General features: G+C 37.1%; 1 protein-coding gene across 1 annotated transcript; it reads right to left on the bottom strand.

Annotated features, from left to right (window-relative positions):
- Nucleotides 1-5,625: 5,625 nt before the first annotated feature.
- TTC26 (tetratricopeptide repeat domain 26) lies at nucleotides 5,626-25,194 on the bottom strand (the record flags this gene model as incomplete). The annotated part of the gene is made up of 9 exons (XM_009585550.1): nucleotides 24,999-25,194; nucleotides 17,205-17,254; nucleotides 15,412-15,557; nucleotides 13,939-14,110; nucleotides 13,452-13,526; nucleotides 12,137-12,239; nucleotides 7,964-8,019; nucleotides 6,111-6,164; nucleotides 5,626-5,689 (listed from the first exon to the last, which is right to left on the bottom strand). Coding segments are annotated over exons 1-9 (916 nt in total), but the record flags the coding sequence as incomplete, so codon positions are not given.
- Between the last annotated feature and the right edge of the window lie 226 nt (nucleotides 25,195-25,420).

Raw genomic sequence — 25,420 nt, forward strand, 5'->3', positions numbered from 1 at the left:
TTTTCCAACCTAAATGATTCTATGATATTTCATGTATCTGAAGACCAATATTTTGACTCCATACCACAGCACAAAATACAGCATCCCACTGGAAAATAATATATTCTCCTTTAAAAATGTAGGGTAGTAATTATTCCTGGAAAGCACTATATAGATAAGATCTCAAAATGTATTTCAAAGGAAAGCAGAATATTCTCATTTTTTATCTTTTAGCACTGGGAGATACTGAGCTTGGAAGTCCTGTCATTTCCATATAGAGACAATCCATCCTTATCTATGTCTGAACCACATCATTCAGTTCTCCAACTTAAGAAAGTTATTTGGTTATTTATGAAGCGTTCACTTGGGAGCAGAAACTGGCCTGTATATTTATCTGTCCTTTTTTACATGCAGGCATATTTATCATGACACATATATGCCTTGACAGGACAATCCTCAGTGTTCCTCCACTCTTTTTTTTGTTGTAATGAGAATGCAGGTATCTCAAAAGTGCTCCTTTTCTCTCACATTCAATTTTTCAAGTTCATAAATTCACAGCTATTTATTTTAAACAAAATTAAAAACAAAGCAAATAAACATGCAAGGAAGACTTAAAACTGAGAATACATTTTCAGTAAAAATTAATCACAGTAACAAAATATTAGAACCACGCTTTTTTTTTTCCCCCATATATGATTGGAGAGTTTCTAAGTTTCAGTATTATTCTTATGTCCACATTTTGGCAGAGTATTTTGTTATCTCAGCATACCATCCTCCATATACTTTTAGTGAAAGATTTCATTAAAAAACCAAACAAGTAAAACATCTGTAAATCTCATACAACTCAGCAATGAATACTACTAGTGACAGGAAAACTAGAGTTTTATAGTTCTAATTCATCCCATGTGACTCATGCAGGAAGAGGAAAAAGTTCTCATTTTGAAAAATTACTTAGGGTGACCTAAGAGTACCTCAAAGAAAAGACTGCACAAAGTCCAGAAGAAATGTTTCATTCCTCCCACCCAACACTAGATATACCTGACTTGGTCCTAAAGAAGGCCACTGAAAGTGAAAGGCGTACTTTTCTCCATTATGCTTGCAGTGTTTTTAGGGTAGTTTGCAAGCCTTATGTTAAGCACGAAAAACACTGCATTTAACGGAAATGTTAATGTTCATTTACTTTCACTAATGTTGCTTTTGCGCCATTTCCTCCTTAACTTATCTCAGAAATCTGATCTGTTTAATTTTCCACCCAGTTGAGACCCTGGGAGAAGAGCATGAGAATTAACTATAAAAATCTAGTTATATCCTCCTCTGTAATGCCAGTTCCATCTCATGTCATTGGGATTAAGAATTTTTATTAAGCTTAAAAAAAAAAAAAAAAAGAAACAGTAAACCAAGCTGCTGTTCTGGGTGTTATTTATTGCTGCTAGAGGGTGAATATTGACTCCTACACTATAAGTGCTTCTTGGTTTTTTTTGTTTTGTTTTGTTTTTTGTTTTGGTTGTCCCTACTCCTCTTAAAGTACATAACTTCCAACATGAGATGAAAAGTGTACATGTATGGGAAAGGACTTGCACATTAACTCTATTTGCTCTACGTTTCTTGAACCTCCAAGTCAGCGATCTAATTAAAAATAGCAAAGGGCTTAACTGATGGCTCCAAATACTTTACAAATACATGGCACTGTATTCTTCCTAAACTGTCTGTTGCTGCTTTTTTCTTAATGCAGTCATGGGATTGCTACAGTTAACAAGAGTAAGTCAGAAAGACAGGACCTTGTTTTGAAAAAATACTCCACATGTTCATTTTAATACATTAATTTTTGGTAATCCACATTAAAATTAGGAGCCTTGTAGGCCCCGTTGCGAGCCAAGACACAGCATAGGATTTCTTCACTTTAGGGAGCCCAACTTACTTTTGTATTATAAATCTGCAAAGCAGTTAAGTAACTTGATAAAGATCTTAGACAATCTAGTGGTACTAGCTCCTTGCAAGAATTGGCACAGTGGGAAGTGCTGAAGCATGACTTGCATGCTTGAATAGCATGGCTGGCTACTTACCAAAAGCCCAAGTATACAAACAGCAAGAATTCTGTTCTCCATTCTAAATCCAGCAAAACAAAGGCAGCAGATCAAAAATGACCACAAATATACAACATAGTGGCTAATATGCTAAGTTACATAAGAACATAAAAATTATCATATTGGATCCAAAGGCTATCCAGTTCAGAAGCTTGTTGAGTAAGAATATACAGCTATAGAAAGCATGTATTCTGATTTCACATACATGCTGTGATGAATGTATGCCACTTCCTTTGAAGTTTCTCCCAGCTTCCAGAAATCTGCACTGAGGACTACCTAATTATCACTGGAAAATTTGTGTTAAACAGCCAATGGACTTTTCTTCTACAAACTTCTTTATACCTTCTGGTTCTCGCAAGATTCTATATCAAACAAGTTGTGTTATGTGAAAAAGTAATTTGGGCTGTTTGTTTTAATTATCTTCTGTGATGATTTATGTCACTGCTCCTTGCTTTTTGTATGGTACAGTAACTAATTCTTCTCTATTCCTCTTCTCCTTGTCATTTATGACGTACTGTACTGTGAACATAACCAAACTCAGTCATCATTTTCCAAGCCATGTATCCTCCTTTATTTAATCTGTCCTTGTTCAAGAAGCTATCCTCTTTCTCTGATCATCCTTGCTGTCTTTATTGTACCCTTTCTTGTTCTACCATATTTTTTTTTTAAAATGTAAGAACCAGAACTGTAGACAGTATTCAAGGGAACCACATCTATACACAATGACACAGTGATTATTTTTGTTTTGTTCTCTCTTTCCTCATCAATTCCTAAGATACTCTCCAACTTTTCTGATAATTTTCCAAATACAGTTTAAGGTTTTCCCCCGCCGCCATGTACTACTTTGCATTTATCAAAGCTAAATTTAATTTGCATATTATTACCCAGCCTCATATATTCTTCCACAGCTTTCATCATTGTGGAAGCTTTCATTTTTCCTACTATGGGTAATTTTGTACCATTGGCAAACCTAGTCATGTCATTATTTGTCTCCTATAACTTATTAATTATGAATACGAGCCCTTTCTTTAAAGAAACAAAAGGTTCTTTCAAGTGTTCAAATCAGGTGCATTTTATCCTTTTCATTGCTACTTCACTGAAAATTTTCTGTTAGAAATGAGAAAGGTTATTATGTAGCTTCCCTTCTTGAAATTAGTACTGTGGAAATTTTTTGAGGTATTCGCTAACACATGGATTTTGAATTTGATTATACTCAGATCACTGTAACAGACTTGAATTTTCATCATAAAATTTTAAATCAGGTTCTGTGGAATCTCTGTATTGGTCTAGTCACCTGTTCACTTGTGTGTTTTTTAAGAAAGATGAAAACTCAGCATTTAAAATTCATCCTCTATATCATGCCATGTCATTGCATTTACTAGGTCAATATGGGCAGAATAGAAGTCTCCAACTATTATTTAATTATCTATCTACATAAAATCTCTAACCTTTTAATATGCCAGTCACTGTTCCCATCCAGGCTGGCTGGTGAATAATTTAGCCTCAATACGATGAGTCTCCTATCGGAGCATGTAATTTAAAACAATTTTATGTTACTCACTGATAAAGAAAAGATATTTACTTTATTTTGAGAGAAGGTTTCTATAATGTTTAGAACCATTTCTCCACTGGCATAATCTATTTAATAATACCCCATTGTAAATTAAATAGGAACAATATCCTACATGTTATCTTCCTCCTATCACATTTAAAAAGTTATTTTAGGTTTATAGCTTCCTCTTCTAAAACCAGGTGTTCCACTTTATTCATCTTCTTGTAAAACATCTAATATTTGTATAAAAACACTTACATATTTGGTGTTCATGTGTTTGCTTTTTGTTATATCCTATCTAAATTGAACTCTGTTTGCCTCTTATTTCCTATCTATGGTTTGTTGACCTCCACCTGTCCTTCATTTGAGGATACAAAAAAACCCCTCACACTATTTCGCCTTTAGGAAAGGAGGAAGTTACCTTGAACTGTGTACTCTTCTGTATGTCAGTTTTCTCCCACAAATTTTTAAAAAGATGACAAAGCAGTTTTTACATGAAATTACCAAGAGTGTAAGATGCATGCAGTACTAATGTTTCCATTTACCTTTAATTGGAACCAATCCTTCCCATAGGCTCATTTTTTTTTTTTCCAATTAACCTACCTTCCTAATCAGACTACATTTCTGTTCCCTTCCCCCTCTCCCAAACATACGTCAAGTCTCAGCCTCTCTATCCTGTTTTGCATATGGGTTTAAAAACATATCACAGTAAAATTAAGACTCTTAGTTTCCTAATAATTTCAGTTTTGTTTTTGGGCTATATCTTCACTATACATCTTTTCAGAATATCTTTTCTCAGACTATCTCTGTCTTTTTATCTACGTGTGCTATGATCACTCATCACACCTGCATGACTGTTATGGGCTTTAAGAGGTCTACCACCATTCTATCAGTCACACTGTGACTTTAATGGCATCACAAACCCAGTCACCTATATGCCCACTAACCGAGTCCTCCACTACTACAGTTCATACTGCTTCTTTCTGTTAGCTAGGATCCCAACTCCAAAGGGATAGCCTTAATGCAAAAGGAATGTGTTAGGGAAGCCTCATCTATAGAACTACTTCCAGCCTTCTAGCGTGAAGTTCTCTGCTGCACGATCTCAACAGTACAAGGGCTGCAAGGGGAACAGAACGGCTCAGCAGTATTTCTGAAAGTTTCATCAGTGCTGCCGCTCTGTCTCTTGAGCTCCTTCTCTTTAGTCACCATGGACACAGGAGACAGCATTCTGTCTCTGAGGACCATGAGCTGTCTGCACCATAAACACGCGTAAGTTACCCACCTAAAGAAATAGTCTTACTGATAATGCCTAAAAAGGAAACTGGGAAGCCCCATTTTGGCTGAATTTCTGTGTTCCAATTACTGGCTTTTTTGATTTGGGATTTTTGGTTTTACTTTGGCAAGGGGAAGGGAAGACAAGGTCTTGTTATGGTCTATTATTGAATAAGTAGAAGTAAATATTGAAAATAGATTGATTTTTTTTGTTGGGTATTTTCCTGTGTTTTTTGATTCAACCAAGGAGTTAGTCCCAGAGCCTCCATTTCTCTCTGTAGCCAAATTCCTCTTTACGTTTTTATCACCCTCAGTTCCAGGGCACACTCCATGCTAGGATTCTACATACTCGATAGGCTTTCATTAGCAGTCCTAGATTTGCACCTGTGAGTGTCTGTACCTGTGAGGTTTCAGCACACGCTTCATCTAATTACGCTGTTGTCTTCTGTTTCTATAATAGGGATTATTAGTCAAAGGCAAGCTGCCACAGCGCCTATCAGTGAAGACTAGCAGTTTGCAGTACAGCCTCTTTTCCAGCCAAATTCATATAGTAAGGTTTGGAATCAATTGAGCTTCTAATTAAAACTTGCAAATTAGACTTTCTGTTACTCATACTATAGCAACAAAATGCCTAGCAATAGTCATGCTAACAGTCAGCAGTTAGACAAAGATACGATGGTATATATTTGGATATTGTAAGAAGGATTACATAATCGAGAAAGAACATTTCAAACATACCACATTCGCTGGCTGATTCACCCACCAACTGGAAGAACTGCTGAGCAATTTTCAGATGATCTCTCTGGGAGAGGGGGGGGGGAAATCCAACATGAGTTCCAGAGTTGATGCTACATTATACAGTGAAAATATGCTCTGAGGAACAGATGGGGAGGAACTAACAGACAAACCAGCGCTGAAGTAAGAACAGAAAAGGTAAATGTGCCACTGTATGTGCCTAGATACACAAGAACACTGTAGAAAGCAAACAGTTTTTTTGGAAGCAGGACAGAGAAGCCAAATTCAGCTTGATTTATTGTCAGGACTAGCAACAGAGATTTGCATCGCACTCATTCTGGACTGAGTACTGTACAGAAGACTAAGAGACTCAAAGATCCTGCAGTTTAAATGAGAAATGACTGCCTCTTTCACTCCATTCCAGTCCCTACAGATCTGTTCACATTCTACTGTTGGAGAAGCTGGAGAACCTCATGGGCTTCACTCACCGAGCCCATTTCTTGTCCAAGTGCTGCATTTACCACTCCTTTGAGGATGTACTCCTGGAAAAAAAAAAGGTAAAAAGGATCAGAGGAGACAACGTGAAGATTTCAGGAGACACGTAAGAGCCTACGTGCACATTATTTTCTTCCTAAATTCAACCCTATCTCAACTCAGTTTAATAGGTAGCTGGTTACTATGATAGTGCTTCAGCACAATAGTACAAAGTTACCCCCCCCCAAATCCATTCTACTTGCTAGCTAATCACTTCTGTTAAATATGTGGGATGCAAAGGGGTAGTGTGTTTTCTGGTAAGTCTTATGCTCAAAGACGATGCACCAGAAGGAACACCATAACATACTATCATGCCCTCTTCACCATCATATGACCAATAATCAAGTGCAATATTGTTATATTAATGCACAGATCCCACTTCAAGTATGCACATTGGTTAACCATAACCACTACCACCCTTGCTCCAAAATGCATAGCGTTTCTCATTAGGGCAAAAATGTCAAGAGGTTTGTGCTCTGTGGTCATGTTACTCTACTGAAATTAGGAGTAGGAGTAGAGTATCCTGTAATCTCTACTGAGATATCACTGTAGTTTAATTCTTCTCCGAGCAAGATTTTCTCAGTATGTAACAGACTCATTTGTCTTATTAATTTGTCTTATAATTAAGAGTTATGGCTCTAAACCTGTTTTAGTAGGTACTCCTGATAAACCAGGACAGCCCTGTTACAAATGTAAACATGCAAAAAGAGAAAGAGACATGTACACAGACCAACAATGGAGTGCAAGAAACAATCTGAGAGTACTAGCCAGCACGCTAAGTAATCATTTTAGCATACCAACTCTCTTACAGATGCCAAATTATTATCCTATAGACGTCATGACAAAGAAGAAATTTGAGAACTGAAGGAGGATATACAAGTAGTTTTGCAAGTCTTAGAGGGGAGTTCCTTCCAAGTGTGAGTGAGAAAATGGAAAAAAAGCACAAAAGATTTTCATTTCAAAATGTGATCAAGAATGATATCATGTTATTTATATTAGGCATGTATATGGGGAAAATGGAGGCTAAAGGACCAATAGCTGCAGAAAACTGTTCAAGTAAGTCTTGCTGTACTAAAAAATGCAAGGAGAAGTGAAAAGCAACAGCAGAAGACACCCTTCAGCACAAAATCACCGGATCTGTGTTCTCGAGGTTTTCCTTTTCCCTCCTTCCATCTAATCCTCACACAGACTCATGAAAGGTCCCTTTCATGCCCAGCTATGTGACCTTTGGAAAATAAACTGCAAAGAGGAATAAATCAGAGACTAAAGATGTTGGAACAGCCACAAAAGAAAATTACAGTAGCAGCCAAGGGACACTGCAGTTTTCACTCACTGCAGCCAAAGTGAGATGGAATTAGAAAAGACCTATTATTTAAACTGTTTAATCTAATCTAGCTCATTTTTATTGAAATGGCTTCAGGACAAACCACATGAGCATCTGAGCTAATAGATCTGTGGGATGGTAACCATCACCTGGGCAGAAATGACAAGTAGCTGTAGTTGGAAGAGGGCTTTTATCTATGCACTAATGGTCAGCTCACTAGAATCAAGTCTGCACGCAATAGAGCTGTATTCTTATTGACTCCAGGTGGTACGGCAATAAACATGCTAAGTGCTCATGTATGCTCATATGTAATACTTCATGCATGCACATTAAATCTATTGTTGATAAAAAGATGGAAAACACAAGAGTTTTAAAAGTGATAATGGGGCAAGGATACCTCAGGATACCAGTTTTGTATGTGGCAGATTTCCTAACAATTTATAACCTCCGTCTTTATGGACCATGACATCAGTTTGCAATTACCTGTGGAGCTGTAGGTTCCAGGTCCTTAATCAGGTTATAAGCCTCCTGCACATCATCTGAAATACCATACGTTAGAATGCATGACAACCCATAGCACACTGTATTAGAACAAGTCACTCATCCTCTACAACATTCCCCAATAGTCATAGACTAAGAAATAAAGCATTCAGACAGGAGGAGAAAGGTAACTATAAATCATTGTGAATTTATATCACAATGGTGATGGTTTTCTAGAACTCAAATAACAAACATGGAGTGAGTAATAGCTTCTTTATTACTACAGTTTTCCTAGTAGAGATGACTTGGCCTCCTTGTTCATAATCCAGTGGCTGCCTTCTCAACAGTACAAGGTCAAGATAATAAATCCATCATCTTTCTGTCTTTTCTTTTCTCATATTTATTTACTGCTCAAGGAGGATAGGGTAACATGATTCTGAAGGGAAATTTCATCTTTTCCTTATCAATATTTCAAAATCAATCCAGCAGCTCTTAGCTGACCCTAATTCTAACAAGCAAAAAGCAACCACTGGTATAGAAGTTTAAATGTAAAGTTTAAAGTCAATAAACAATTTCCTTCCTACCCAAGAAATAAGTAAACTGAAAAGATCCTAAAATTCACCTAAATCAAAAAAAGATGTTGGCACTACAGTCGGCTTCATAAACCAACCTAGTGAAGACGCCCTTTTTACTGGCAAAATTTTGTTAATACAGCATTATACCAGCTGCCCATAAGAACAAGCCTTACCAAACAAAACTTTTTTTGCTAGTACATACCATCCATACACTGTATGGACAGTACTCCAGGGTGACTTAAGGCAATATATATTGGAGCTGCCAGGCTCCCATCCAATGCCTCTGCTTTCCTACCCATTCCCTTAAGCAGTCATGTAGTAAGCCAGCACAAGGTGCTAGACTAGCCAAAAGATATCACTTTTTTTTTTTTAAATGGAAATAGTTTTTTTGTTATATTTGGCTAGCTCAGCCTACCAACAACAACAACAAAAAAAGAAATGACAGCAGTCCTTGTTTTCATCAGTGTAGACCATCAACAAAGAACTATGCTCTTCAGACTCCAGCAGAAGCCTCTAGCAAATCTCACTGGAGCAGATTACAACTGGATACCTGGCCCCAACCCTGTTAAAAGTCACTACCTTAAAGAGTTGAAAAAAATGGGATGCATGTTTGTGCTTCAGTCACTCCAGTTCAGAGCATGTCTTAACACAAGCCTACCTTTATCGGAGACCTTGTAAGTTTTGGAGAGACAGCTGTAGTCATTAGAAGTAATGATTTCTCACATTCTTAACTGATGCTGCTACACTCGCAAGACTTTAAAATGGAAACTTAGCCTAACCAGGAAAGAGGTTTTAAACCTAATTCCCCTTGGCCTCTGTCATTATGCAAGTCATTTGTATACCACAGTGAAGAACAGAACCTAACTAATGAAAATTACTGCAAGGTTGACAGCAAATGAGTAAACAAGACTGATCTTTAAGTGATGCAGATGATGTACTTTGCTTCTGTGTAAGTAGAACTAAATTTGAAACATGTATTATTATTAACAATATTATTGGCCAAGATAATTGGTAAGAATACCAATATTACCTATAGTGATATTGACAACAATAATACTGGACAGAAAGGTGGCTGGGAACAGCAGGCATAGATTTACCAATGCCAAAGTGTACTGACTAACCCAATGGATGACTGGTTGTATGGGTAAGGGAATAGTAGTGGATGCTGTATACCTTGACTTTAGCAAGGTCTTTGACATGGTCTCTTATATCTTTGTCATAGCCAAACTTGAGAGATAGGACTGGCTAAGTAACATAAGGGGATGGAAAACTGGCTGGACTACCAAAGGACAGTGATCAGTTGTACAAAATCCAACTGGTGGCTCATTACTAATTGAATCCTCCAGGGATTGATACTGTTGAATGTCTTTTATTAATGACCCAGATGATAGGATAGAGAGTACTCTCAGCAAGTTCGCAGATGATAAAAGATGGGGGAGAAAGCTCCCAGCTATTGAGAAGCAGCTCAACAGGCTGAAAAAAATGGGCTGAAAGAAATCTCATTAAGTTCAATGGAGGCAAAATGCAAGTCCTGCATCTTGCTTGGTTTGAAACAGTCCTAAGCAACATGACAGGCAGGGGGCTGACTGGCTAAAAGGCAGCCTGGGGGTCCTGACAGACAGTGCACCCTTGCAGCAAAGGAGGCCAACTGCACACTGGATCATATTAGCAGAATGTAGCCATAGGGCAAGGGAAAGGATTCTTCTCTATTTGGCACTTGTGAGATTGCACCTGGAGTACTGTGTCCAATTTTGGGATCCCTCGATCAAGACAGACATTGAAATACTGGAGTGAGCATACCCAAGGGCTCCCAAGGCAGGTAGGGGGCTGAGGAGAGATTGAGAGAACTGCATTTGCTTAGCTGTCAGAGGAGAACTGTCTACAACTAACTAATGGGAGGATACAGAGAAGATGGAGACAGATTCCACAGGGTGAGATGAAAAGCAGTGGACACAAGGTGGAACAGAGGAAGTTCTGACTAGATGCATAGACTAGACAAGGCTCTAAGCAACCTGATCTTGGACTTGCCTTGAATAAAATGTTGTGCTAGAGATCTCCAGAGGTCCCTTCTCACTAATAATGTGATTCTGTTATTTACCTAGAACTCTATAAATTTATACAATAAAAGGCAGGTGATAATGTACTTTTAATAACATACAATTGTGACCATTTGAATTTACTTGAGAACGTATACCGAATTTACAACCATGATGAAATTTAAATAACCTCATATGAAATTTAAATAACCTTATTGTCATTCTCTAGTATCAAATAAAACAAAATAGGGATAGAATTGCCATATTTTGTGAAGACTGATGTTTGCAGATTAGCAAAGTCAGATTAGTGAGATTTTATTGCACAGTATTAGCCACAATAACAATTTCTGTAACCACTAATAGTCATCAGTAGTGGGATATTCTAAAATTTGTCACAGTCCGAGTTGAACTGAAACAATGAGGCAGTGTTTCAATTGCACACGCAGACAAAAGAAGCAGTCCTGGATACAACCGAGCACTAAAGAGAACTTATTCCAACTACAAAGATTAAATCTCACCAACCTTGTTGATTACAAATCATAAAAATGTTCCTCAGAATCAGTATCTGAAAGTCCAAGTCAATCACATTACAAAAACCTCACAGAGCTTTTCAATGTACTGTGTTTACATATGCTTAGATTCTCTGATGAACTTATTGGGATGCAGAGAATATATAGTTGGTGTGACTTACTTCTGCCAGCAGAATATATCTCCTTTTTTTCCTGGTAGTTTTGCAACATTTTGGAAAAAAAAAAAAAAAAAAAAATCGCAGGCATGGACTTCATTTATTTAAAAAGTAAAAAAAGACATTATTCTGCTTTCAGATGCTCTGGTCATCTAAACCTATTTTGTCAACTTTAAAAAGTGACAAAATACAAGGCTTATAATGAAGCAATGGATGGAAAAGCAATCATCACATCACCTTGTGTTAGATGACTGCAGTTAACTCATCACTCAGCCAGTCAACCCACTGTTGAATAAAGGAACACAATGGGAGAATAGGAATGGCTCTGAAACTAAACTCAGATAAAATTCAAAGGAGTCGGCCAACTAAGGAGAGAAACAGTAGAAAATTCTTTCCAACTGATTCTGGCTACCTACCTGAATTCTTTAAGAGTTGTAAAGTAGATTTGGAATGAAATGTATTGTTCACAAACTGCAGCCTTGTTCACAGTCACTTTGGCTCATAATCTGTTTGTGCCGTATTTACAGAAATGTTTGTGCCGTATTTACATAGGACATAGGCCTACCATTCTCATATATTCAGGCAGAGGAGAGGTCCTCTCACTATAAACATATAAACACCACCATCCCCAAAGCCATCTCACACAACCCAAGAACTTCCAATACTCTGCTAAAGTAAATTTATTTGACGGCACACAATTTAAGCCCTTCTCTGCAAGCCATGGGAACTCTTACATCACTATTTTCCAGAGGAACAGAAAATGAAATAAATTACATTTTACTGCAAAGAAAAAAAAGCATTTCATGGAATAGTCAGTTGAGATCAGATGAATGAATGTCATCCCTGAAGCTATGAAAGAGCCAGAGGAAGGTGTATTTACCTTGCCGGAGATAGTAAATCACAAGATTCAGTCTTGCCTCAGGAATAACATCAACCAGAGGAGGCAGGACCTGCAAAGCCCCTTCTCCTCCTCGGAACACCACCTGCAAAGAAAAGCAGCATATTGATAACTGCGTATCAAAATCTTGTCTATGATCTCTTAATTCAAGGAAATTCATCCTTAAATTCCTATACTAACAGTAGGAAAAGGTCAGTGGCACTAGGATTAGCATAATTGCTGCTTTTATATAACTATAGAATTACAACGTGTGACAAATTGATTCTGAAGAATATGAAGTATTTAATCCATCAGTAAAGATTAACTTATTTCAGCTTTTAGCAGCTTAAAGCAGCGATACATTATATATCAAAGATTTTAAAGAATAATACGGTCTGAGACAAGAGTGAGGGGAACACATACAGAATTACAATTTGCTTCTGATGTTTTCATATGAGAAAAAATAGGCTAACAACTCTACATTTTATTTAGAATGCCACAGGATCCTAAAATGATCAGGAGCAGTCGATTCTTTACACTTGTTTCCCATGACAGTTCCTCCAACAAAATCTAATATACTTATTCAATAAGCCACTGGCAAAAGACCAACATTCAAAATAAAGAATGTTAATTTACAGAAGCCTGGTTTGAAAGCAGTTTTAACTCTTGGGGAAAAAAGTGTTAGCTTGTTGTGATTGCTCTTGAAAAACGACAAAGCAAGCAACTGTCCATCATTAAATAAGAGCAATCTACTGTCACTGCTGGTTCAGCAAAGAAATAACACCACTGCAGGGAAAATTAACAGGTGATTACTGACTCTTTTACTGCAGAACACACAAGTATTTTGGCTTTTATCAGCATCTTTTTCCCTATGAACTCCTTGTTTAGTACTTTTTGGATTAAGACCATTTTTCCAAGTTATCTTAATTCCACTGACATTGTTGTCGTTCTAAATAAGAGTTCAGGGTCATGCATTCTGACTTTTTTTCTACAGTGTCCTTATTGACTGGGCTCCACAAAATATCTTGCAAAGGTATTCTTACAGGACATAAATTACTTTAATATGCCTTCAGGGGTAAAAGCAACAGCATTATTATTTTCTTGACACAGTCTCAAACTGACAGGGAAAAATTCCAGGGGAAAAAAATACACTTGATGGGACATTGATTATACAGATAGTATTTCTGGAATGGGTCTTATATGGCAGCAGAGATTCAATTGGGTCCGCAATTCCCAAAATATTCCATTTTATGAATCATCAAGAAAAGCTCTACAAATGAGTCAAGTTCATATTAAATCTGAGAAATACATTACTCACCAGATTGTGCTTAATGAGCTCCTTGCCAAACTCAAAAGACAATGAGGCACTGTCCGTCAAGTTCTTGAGTTCTGCCTGGAATTACATATATTCCAAAATTTTAACGAAAACAAAAAAAGCACACAAGATAAATGGAGCTTTGTATGAGCCCCAAAGCTGATAGAAAGACACCTCCATCTTCCGGTGTTGGATCACTGGAAGATTTTTGCCTTCCTACTTCTGTGTGATGATTTTAGCAATTGGATAATACATATAGACACAAGGTCAAAAGTGGGCTGGGAAAACTGTAAGACCACCGTGCACACATGTGGACAGACGGCTTAATACTAGGGAAATTGAAATGGGTGACATTCCTAAGAGAAGGACACAATGACAAGATAAAGGCCATTATAAAAATTACTGATTAAGACAGATAACAAGGAAAAAGAAACCTGTATGGAATCTTAAACTAAAATAAAGGTGAACTGAAGGGCTGTCCAATAGATACCTCAGCAGCCTTCCCATTGTAAAGTCGGAAATGGTTACAAGCCTTAAGGTTGAGAGCAATGGTACTGTCAGGAACTTGCTGAAGATAAACAGCTAGCACTTCCTGTGATACATCATAGTAATCCAGTTTGTAATAGCACAGGGCCACATATACATTCAGAGCCAGATATTCCCTGCAGGAAAGAGGATTAAAGAGAACATTTAAATCGCAGATAGTTATACTACAGAACATTAAAATCAGTGATAAAGCTCTCACATGTCTATACATCTTTTACAAGCACATCAAAATGGGGTTTCTGAGAAATGCTTATTAGGTATCTTTAGAGCTCTAGTTTGTTAGATAAGATCGCACAGATCCAGATTCACATTAGTTTTTTCAACGGCAGCTACTGAAGCTTTAAAGAATTACCTACAAAACTGTTGGTTTGCAAATCTGGGAAATGGTGGCAACTTCACACTAAGGAAATGCACAGAACATGAGCACTGTACTTGGCCTGGCAGAATAGGATTTTCTATGCAATACATGCAAAGACATTTAATATGCACATAAAACTTTGAAAATATTTTAAATGGATCTTATTATCTTATACCAAGTACAATTATTTCAAAAAATCCTTGCCATTACAAGCTATCAAGCCAGAAGAACGACACTCAGAAATAAGACAGACATTTGTGGTAACAGTAAGTAAAAGGATAATTGTTATGAAGGTTACTCATTTAGCTTTGAGTGATTGCTTCTACAGGACTTGGAAGTTAAAATCTTTTCCCCAAGCCTTACATGACATACTTATATACATTATGATGGACTTTCAGCTTTCTCTGAAGTATTCAAGAAGAGATACTTCCAAAAGATAGCTATGTATTCTGGGACAGCAGTTTCTATTTTAGTAAACAATACTTCCAGCCACTTAAGAATTCAATTTGTTCCTTGCTAAATTCTGAACTAGGAACTTGCAGAAAATGATAAAAAAAACCCCTATCAACAAGTGTCATAGCAGGATAAATAGAAACGGAAAGAATTTCAGACTTAAAGGAATGCAAGGAACTCTCTACATAAAAGCTAAAACCCGAACCCTTCTTAGAAAGGCTAAGAGCTGAAGGAGAAGTCAATAATCACAAGCAAGGGTCACCAGACTGGCCATCAGAGGTGTGTGTGGGGGGGAAAGACAAAGCAGGTACATAACCATATATCATTTCAAAAGAAAAAAGCTGCAAAATAAAAAAGGATCTCGGAATGAATTACAAGAAAATATCACTAAAAGAAAGCAACAGACAGCAGACTTCTTTTTAAATATGCATTTTTCAATAATGATTTGCCATGAACAAAACTGAGGGGGCTGCAACTTGTGCACATTTTGCAGTGAGAAAGGGACATAGTAATTGGGAAAAATTCCTACTTTCAGAAACTAAGCAACTAAATGGAATTCAAATACCAACAGTATCAGAGACACTGCAATAGAGTAGAGATGCCCACCGATTATCAAGAAGAATGCGTTTGTAGATATCAATAGCTTCTTGGTAGTGGGACCGCATATAGTGGATAGATGCCAAGCTAAGCTGATCTTCTGTAATGTCTTGCAGATTCTGGTGAGAGCTCATCAGTTTCTTCTCATCACTGAACTAAAAAGAGTGTGACACATTCTCAGAAGAGTTCAGCAAGAAAAACGTTTTAATTAGCTGGATTAGTTTTGTCCTTGCTGGCAAACAGCAGGTGATTCATAACAAACATCTGGAAAAACTCTGTTACTTTAAAGTTAATTTGACCAGTGGAGAAAGCCAAACATTAAAGAGGCAGACCAGTTGAAACTAGGCAAATGTGAGGCTAAAACTAAGTACACATTTTCCTTTAAGGTGTGATTTAGACATAATTACATGTCACATGCCTTGATGGATAAGAGGGGAAGAGCTGAATTAATTATTTCACAAACAGAATTTTGCAACACAAGATCTGACTTTTATTATTTGAGCCAGCAGAAATTTTGCTGTTTGTAGATCCAAATCTTATTTCCCTTGGATAGCAGAAAAATGCAAGACTTGCCAACACACAAGCACTAATTTTCACAAGACTTCTTTACAGCACTAAAAAATTCTCTTGTATCAGCCCCTTAAAATTCCAGTTTGTTTAACTATTTTTAAAAGCATTGCTGTATAGCACGTAACACACACACAAGGATAAAAACAAGGATCAGAGTTAAACATACCTGTAATATTTGTATTGCAATAGGAAGTTGAGGCTATTCACCTCATCAGTCTACTCAAATCACTTATTCCAATGCTTCCCCCTTTGCTGGTTCTGCTGATTCAACAGTAATTATGAATTTCTCTTACACACAAATTCTATCTCATGTATTTGTTTTTCATCTGTCTGCTCAGTTTTCTTCAAATCCTTTTCCTCCTTCTTTAAGCCAGTCACAAAATGATACGCCAATACAAAGGCAAGAGAAGTTGCTTAACAGAACTGAAGGCAATGGGCTTCATAGTTTCGTAAAACCCTTTATTTCCAAAGGCTAACTACATGAACTAGGAATTATCCAACTTCTCTTTATCACAGACATCTGTAAGTGCCAGTGCCACTACAAAAATGTTTTAAGATTTCTCTCTTAAACTTAACAGAGATTTAAGCAAAGAGAATCTGACATCAAAGCTAACATTCAGGATTTATACTTTCTTTCACCCAAAACTCTTCAGTAGCACAATACTTGTTAAGTATAACACAGGATGGTACAAACCCAAATTTAAGGGAAGATAGCTATGTGTGGTAAGTGAAATAAGCATTTAATTGTTGTTGAAATTAAAGTAAATTTCATGCTATAAACAATATTACTTCTTGGTTACTGAATGACTTGGGAGGATCAGTAATAACATACAGACCATTTTGCTCAAATTGCTAAGTATAAGACAGCTGAAAGTCAGGAAAACTTGGTACACTTCAAAGAAAAAGAAAAAGAGTGGCTTACACATTTCTGACTCTGTTCAAGTCCCAGGTTCCTTGTGATCAAAAATACCACCAGGTTGCTGTTGTATGACTTACGTGAAGTGAGGTGGTAAGACTTTCCTCAGATACATGCTGAGGGCATCTATTCTGAGATCATGTTTTCACACTTACTTTCTCCTCCACATTTTAATACAGTAGGGTGGTTGTGGAAAACGTTTGTTCTCCTGCCACCACAGACATTTTAATTATTCTGCCAGGTTGCCAGCATAAATTACACATTACCCAATTGAAAAGAAAACAAACAAAGCATGAGTGAAGAAAAGACATCATACCTTATGTGCCAGGTGAAAGAGTAAACGGTTCTGGAGACGACTCTTAGGTGCTGTAAGGAAAATTCAGTAACTATTGCTGCAAAAAACAACTGAGGGTGTCTCTATTTTATTTTTCAATAGACATACATGCACCTTTTCTCAATAGACATATACGCACGCATATCCTTTCATTAACTAGCCCAAGTACAGTTCTTTGCAGGTCATGCCCCGGGGCGGGTTCTACCAATTTTAGAGTGGTTGAAAGGCCTTCCTGCTTCCTGTCTTCATTCCTTGCCCATTTCTTTTGAAATCCCTGTTGAAAATAACTTTTAATTGGCCTCTGCCTTCCATGAGCTTTAAAACTTTTATGAATTGCACTATCATTTGCCTGCAGGGCCTTCTGGATAGTACTCTATTTTTGCACAAGTGACACACAGCACAGCATCTTTTATAAAATAAAAAGCAGCAACAGAAAAACTCATAATCAAGGCTCCGTCTACAATATGGCATATTTGAAGTAAGTTGTGATTCATAATTCTAGGAGTCTTGTCAGCTTCCAGTTTATTGCAAAACCTACTGCTGCTACCATTTTGTTACATATGCACATTATATTATACTTAGTTCTAATATTTCTTCTGTCCTTAGGAACAAAAGGCACATGAAAGAATCCTGCAGTCAGAGCAGATAAGATTCAAACTAAGATATGGCGAGAGATTTAAGGGAGACATGTCCTTTCTAGAGCCACTAAAGTTCATGAAATTTTGCTCTAGCAGGATTAGGAATTCCATTTAACTCGCTCCATATGACACAAATTGTTAACTGTAGAGCTTTAAGTCACTAGAGAGAGCCTTGTGCTTCACTGAGAGTGACAAAGGTCCTCATCCAACAAAGCTATTAATTTCTTTTGCAAGCAATCTTCCAAAAAGCCTTCCCTTGTTTCCTGTATTTTCTTTAGCCTACTCGGTTAATGAGCACTCTCATTCTTGCTCAGACCAACCAGCTGGCAACCTATGTTCCACAAAAAGGATGTACATGGAATCTTTACAAAAAGCAGAATTACTTACTGTGTTTATGAGGCCACAAAAGTGCAGAGTTAGCAAAGCAATGGCCTGTAACACAAGGCTATAATTCTTCTGACATCCTAAACCATGAAAGAGGGCTCAAACCACCAAAACCTTTTCCCTCCCCCACTCCAAGATGGAATTCTCTAGTAATAAGTTAGATTTTTTTTTTTTTTTTTTTAAAGCAATCTAGGGAGAGATTTCCAGCCTTCTTACTCTTTCTCCACACATTGTAGGAAAACTTTGTAACACAGTGAACAATGCCAAAACCCAGGCCATCCTCATCAGGTTAGCAGTGTAAGGCTGTCCACCTACTTCTGATAGGCACAGCAATTATTTCTCCCCTTTTCTCCTTCCCAAGCTGTGTTATTTAACCATGTTCCTAGAAAAAGAGGACAGTGAATTGTATCTTTAAAGGACTGCTAGAACGGAGAAGTCCCAAAAGGCAAAGGCAGTATGAGAGAGGTCTCACAAAACCACAACATCTTGCAAGGTATTACTAACAGAGCACCAAGTTGGTAAGATGCTAAATGGTCTTCAATATATGTGGGAATTCTCATTAGCCTAATTATTAGAGAGCAAAAGTTTTTCTGATCTACAATCAATATTGTATAAGCAGCAGTAGTAGTATAACTGACACGATAGTACATTCTAGAAATTATTTCATCCATTGAGTTACAAAGTTAGAGTATCTTAATTTAAATGCATGTTCTTTAAAATGTTTTCAGCAATGATACTGTGGTAACTCCACATGTGCCCCAGCATTAACTGATAGGTTTCAATATCAAAGTTTAGAAGGGTTGCACATGGACCCCACATGTGCTTTTGTGCGAAACTTCAAGCAGCCAACCACAACCACCCTTCACAATTCAAAACATTTGGTCATCAAAGACTCCAAAAATACAAGCAGGACAGATTGTGGGATTTACACGGAAAATAACATATTGTATAATCACAGTACCATGGGTAAAGACACCAATGTTCTTTTTTTGAGTAGGTTTTGTTTCTTCTACTTTTTTTTTTTTTTTTTTTTTTGAGTGGGTTTTAGCATTAATTTCACTGTGAAAATTGTGACTTGCAAGCAATACTCCCTCAAGAACCTAAACCGAGGAATTCTTGTTTCACTGGTCAACCAATGACTGCAGTGCTGCCCTCACAAACCTGGCATCTGATCTGACATCAAAGTTATTATTTACTTCTTGGCAAAAGCTGGAGGGTTAGTCCATGTTATTTTACACCTAAAAACAGGCAAAAGATGAAACCTGAGTTCCAATGATGTGCATGGATATGTGGAGGGAGAAAAAATGTCCTGCTTCATAAGATATTACATGATATTATCCATTTTATATTCTTTAAAATAAGACACTTTTACTTAATGTCAGCCAGAGAAGGAGAGGGGCAAAACCCCCCAAAATATAGTCTTGTCGATATAGTAAGCAGAACCAAGGAAACATTCAATATCAGCAGTTTCTTGTCTCCAAGTGCCAAATGCATTTTTTGAGGAAGACAAGGAAACATATGAACAAGGTCAGATTAGTTTCCAGAAAGAATTTGGTTATGAATATTGGATAAAGCTGTTGTCAATCACTGGAGCAGGAAGTGATACAACTGCCTCATCAGAGATAATGATTTTTAAGGGACATTAGGCTTGTTCTTTTGTTACTCTCTGCTGCTACCAAATTTCATTGTCACTGATCCATTAATGCCACAAGGAAGCACAATCTTCTTTTCTTGTCCTACTTTCTCAAGACGACAACTGTACTTTTTTTTTTTTTTTAAATCAGTACTAAACAATCTAGGGATCATAACAAACATGATGACAATGCTGCATGGCAACAAACTGGACCCTGCTCCAGGTCTAGTATTGGCCTTGTGCTGATGACATCACTGAGATAGCTGGATAGGATATATCTCTTTCCAGCTAGGAAACACATTGATATTCCTACACTAGAATTTTTGTCACGATCATGCTGATGTTCCAGGCACTAAAGTCATAGTTGACATTGATCTTAAAAGTGTTCTGTATATTTTTATGTGCTGACACTGAACAGGCACCTAGTGAATTATTTGTTAAAATATAATAAACAGCTACAATAAGAGTGAAGACAGTTATCTTCCCTAATTATTAAACAAAAAGTTAAGCTCACTAGAAATGGCAGCCCAGACTCTTGGTGGGTTCCATATTGCTGCCACAGGCAGTAAAAAGATGGTGAAATAGAGTCATGGACAATGTGGCATTTGTGCCCTCTCGTAAGAGTGCAAGGCAATGCTAGTCATGCATCCATTAACAAATGGATTAACAAATCCCATCTAGCAGACATAATGCATATGCTATAGCAGCACTTCACACATTAACAGACATAGAACACATCTTAAACATATATAGCAGGAGCTGGTAGGAATGGAACAGTGCTGAGAAGGTTCCAGCCTGACAGCACAGAAAATATGACCAGAGGAAACCTTATTCTCCTGTCCCTGAGAAACAACGCCCTGCTCACCTGAATATAGTAGCTGAATGAAGCCCTCTGTGCCTCAGAACCACAGTCTCACTGGTGGAGGGAAAATGCAAGGGTATGGGAAAAATGTTCGGAAAAAATGTGGTCCAACAGCGAGGTTCACGCTTACATACACTTGAATAGCTCAACTGTTCAGAATTTTCATGAATGAAATTTACAGAGGACATTCACTGAAATTTTCCCATTCCCAAAATACTTAAAAGCCAGTTCAGCTATGTTCAGTTACTTGCAATATATACACATTTCATTTCAGTCATGCCTAACTAAGCACAGTAAGCTAAAGATCATCAAACCAAAAAACTATCAATTATTCCTGTTCTGTAGCTTCCACTATACTTTAAAAAGCAAAACAAGAAGATAAGGTTAGTAGTTTTTAAAGTGTAAATATGTATAAATTGATATTTTCACTTGTGCACTTTGAAAGTTCCATATATCAAACTCTGCTGGTTCAAAACCACAGCTAAAATGCAAGAAAATGAACTACTGTTCTCAAGAAATACAGTACAAGCAGAAAGCAGATAATTTTGCATGTAGGTAAACATGCAGTCTAAAGAAAGAGAAAACCCAGCAAGTTTTCCATGCCTTCTTGTAACTGCACATTTTCACTGGTGACAACTATCTGACACCTGGCAAACATTCGTACAATCATAAGCAAAACTGGTTTAGAAAATGTCATTGTTCTTACTAATCCATCTCTGTTCTGCCTTTGTACAATATTGCTCCTTCCAGTATAGGCTGTGAAATGAGAAGTGTCTCTGCTCAGTTAAACCACATTCAGATCTGACACACGCAGAATTGTGAAGAAGTAATTACAAGTAATTACAAAGCTTTGCCCATCAAAAATTAGAAGGGAGGAAAAAAAGGCAGGGGGGGGAGGGAAAGAACTTTAATGACTGGTTCAGCAACACAACCCTGTCTATGCATGAATCTTAAATTTAATTGTAAAATTCCATTTATCCTAAAAAGACTGTTTTTCATAACAGATTTAACTGCAGTCCCACTAATGTGCATATTTTGTGGTTTAAAAGAACTGTTAGTTCTTGTGTTTTTCTTAATACAGTGCTAGCCAACGGCTTCTGAGAGCACTATGCAGGCTTCTAAACACTAGGATCAGTTGCCAGGATCGCTGTGCAAGTGTGCCAGGCTGAGTTTCTGGTCCTTGTCCTTTCCAAGGCACAGGAACTGGGAATGCGACATAAGATTATTTGTTTTTATAATTAAAAAACAGTAATTTATTATTATTTATTAAACCAAGATGAAAACTTTCAGCTTCATTCTCCCAAGACTAGATGGGCTAGCACACAGCATGGAAAACATATGTTCAGCCAATGTACTAGAGGACAGATGCAAAAGGAGTAAACAAAGCATCACTTGGCAGCTTCACTATGGGATGACTATGAAACAACAGTAGCTGACTTGAAGTAACTCTACCTTCACCTCAGATCCAGGAACATTAGTAACTGTAATATAAGGGGACAGCAGGGAAAAAGGAGAAGCCAGAAATATCTGAAAGGAATTTGGAAGAAAGCCTAGAGGAGATAAAGTACAACTGTAATGAAAAACCTTCAAAGAAGGATTTTTCTTTATTGCCTTTTTGCTCTACTTCTTAGGTTATATTTGCAGTAATTCTGGTTTATATGACTTTTGATATACAGATTTATTTTTTCCTGACAGAATGCACCATGAAGTTTTAATTAAGAAACGACAAGCTAAGAGAACACTTCACATCTATTATAAAATAAGCATAAAACCTTGCTCCACAACAGATTGTAGACTATATACCTTGTATGAAATGCAATAATTACCTCATGGCTTTTAATGCTAATTTCCTAATTTTTAAGTATCCTGCATATTTTTCCTCAGACAGTTAACAATAATTTTCTTAAGCAACAGCAACAGTACATGGGAAGAAGGAACTTCTATTTGATTTCTAGATATTCACATGTTTGTGTGGAAAATCTACTCCGGAAAAGTAGCTGACATTTATGTTCCCTTTCACACAGAGATTCCATCACTGTAGAAATTTAGAATTATAGCTGAAAATAAATTATTTCTCCGTCATTTGTTTAAGTACTATGCTACTTTCAGGGGCCTAGCATAACTGCAGCAATAAGCAGCAAGCAGTATGCAAGAATTCAGGCAAAATAATCCCAAAAATAGCAATGGTAAGCAGCCCAACACTAACACTGACTATCATTTTTTCAGCAGTCTTCAAAGCAGTACTGGATAAATGGTGTTCTTCTAGAGACTTCACCTGTTGTGTCTATATCCAATGAAATATTTTGCTTCTTCAGGATCTTTGCAAAACCATGGAAGAGATCATAAGATGTTATGGTCTCAGCTGTCAATAACATATTGCAAACAGCCATCACTGATGCAATCCTAAGATGTTAAAAAAACCTAAAAGAGGATCTGTCTTGAGCGAAAATAAAATGGTTCAACCTCAATGTAAGAAAGACTGAAATGATGGGAAAAGGAAAGGGGAATATACAACACTTGGAAGCCTTCAATGGAGAAAGGACAAGTACAAATCTTCAGCTGTGACTGCCTCCCCACCAAGCTTAAATAGCCAGAAATCACCAGTATTACAGTACCCACAAGAAAAGTTTAGCACCTCACTATAAAACCTGACATGCTGTCCTTCTTAAACAATTACATAAAATCAGGAACTGATATTACTAGCGTGAGCACTCAGTTATTCTCTGTTCCCTCCCTCAGCAATATTCCCTACGTCTTGCGCTCCTTTCTTAATATTCCTGCCCTTTCGTTCAGCACCCGAGTACCACTAACCACACCCCCTACCCTGCCACTCAGCAGGCTACTATGAACTAATCTGAAGGGGCATGAAAAAATTAACCTTCCCTCATTTCCAGCTCACAGTTAATAACGGTGCATGCCCAGCTGTGTATTTGTCATCTCTAGAATGGGTTACGGTAATTCACATGATGTGAAGCTGATGACAATGACTCCAACTGGTACAGGATGCAGCTGCTTGCTTCCTCCATGGTTTAGGTCGAAGTGACACCACAGGCTCTACTACCCAATTATTTTTAGTTTCCAGTTCAAGTCCTAGATTCTAATGTCCAAAGCTCAGATTTGTGGTACATTAAAGATTAAATTATTATTTAATAATGAATATTCTAATGAATATTAGAAATTTATGCACCTCTCAAACAATCACAAAGCACTGCATGAAACTTTTTACAGTTGGAAACAAAACATTTCCAGTTGTGGGATTCGAGCTCAGCATGATCTTTCAGAGGATTTTAAAGGGATACGAGAATCTAATTATTTCTAAAAAATACTACAAAACTGTCTTTTTTGAAGGCACTCCTCCACAGTAGCAGAAAGTACACAACTGTTTTCTCCCTACTCTATTTTCAGCCCAAGACTAGAAGACTAAAGAAAGAAAAAAAAAGAGAAAACCCATACTTCAATAAAAGTTTTATCCTAAAAAGGCAAGAGTCAGAAGCTGACTGAGGACATCACTACTGTTAATTCTACTTAGAAAGCTCTGAGATACTATGGTTATGGGATACTATATAAATCACTAAGATAAAGAGAAAGTGATAGGTAACAAAATTAAACTGCAGAAACATTTTTAGGCAGTAAAAATTGCCTTGGAATCTAATTTCCATTCCTCTTCTTTAAATGATCCCATGCGTGTTCAGATTAAAGTAGAATTGTAACAATGTGACTGCGGTGAACTCCACGCCTTGAAGAATCAGATACCTAATATCTGACTTATAAGGCAACAAGACCCAAGACCACCTACTGAGTCACTCAAACTACGTAAACAGAGTTCTTGTCCACATCAAGGAGAATAATGAACTCTCTCAGAATCTTATTTTCTGATAATTTCACTAGCCTAATTAGCTTCATCTGCACGGGCTCCGAGACATGGAATCAGTCAAAAGAAAAGTAACTTTTTGTTGCTGGTCAGCATATGCTGGATTTTGTATTTAGAAATTAATAAGAGAAATTATTTTCCAAATGCTTCTTTCAGTTCCAGGTGCTCCACCTGCCAAAGGTATTTTTAGGAAGCAAACTGCATCATGACTCTCCTGTTAAATGAAAAAAAAAAAAACAACCCCAAACAAAAAACCCAAATCCAAAAAACTTTGCTCAAAAGCATCCTTTATTCCTACAAAGAAAAAAGCATTGAATACTTTCTCTGGAAATCACTTTAAGTGTTCAAGTCAACAAGTAGTCCTCTCCTTCAGAGACATACATCTCACCTTTCAAGGCTGCTTGTTCAGCTTGCGTATACATCCCCAGAAAGAAGTACGTACAGGCAAGGTTCACCCAAACATCTGGATTGCAAGCTGGTTGTTTGGTTAAGGCCTCATATTCCTGCAACAGAAGAGAGGGGTGATTTTTTAAAAATGCATAATAGCACAGACTTGTATTAAATATCATTCTTCCTTCCACCATTTTACAATGTACCATTAAATTATTGAGATCAAACAACTTATTCTCAAGTTCATTACAGTTCTTACAACGAAACTATTACATTTTAACCTAAGATACGTCCCTAGCTCTTTTTTGTTTACAGCAATAGAACAGACAACAAGGACAAGCAGTGCTATAAATCTTCGCTGTAGGAGCATGAATTCTGTCAATACTGAAGTTATAAATATATAAAAATTTATGTATATTA

The sequence above is a fragment of the Fulmarus glacialis genome, unplaced genomic scaffold (genome assembly GCF_000690835.1).
Source record: "Fulmarus glacialis isolate BGI_N327 unplaced genomic scaffold, ASM69083v1 Scaffold18769, whole genome shotgun sequence".
In the NCBI taxonomy this organism is placed as follows: Eukaryota; Metazoa; Chordata; class Aves; order Procellariiformes; family Procellariidae; genus Fulmarus; species Fulmarus glacialis.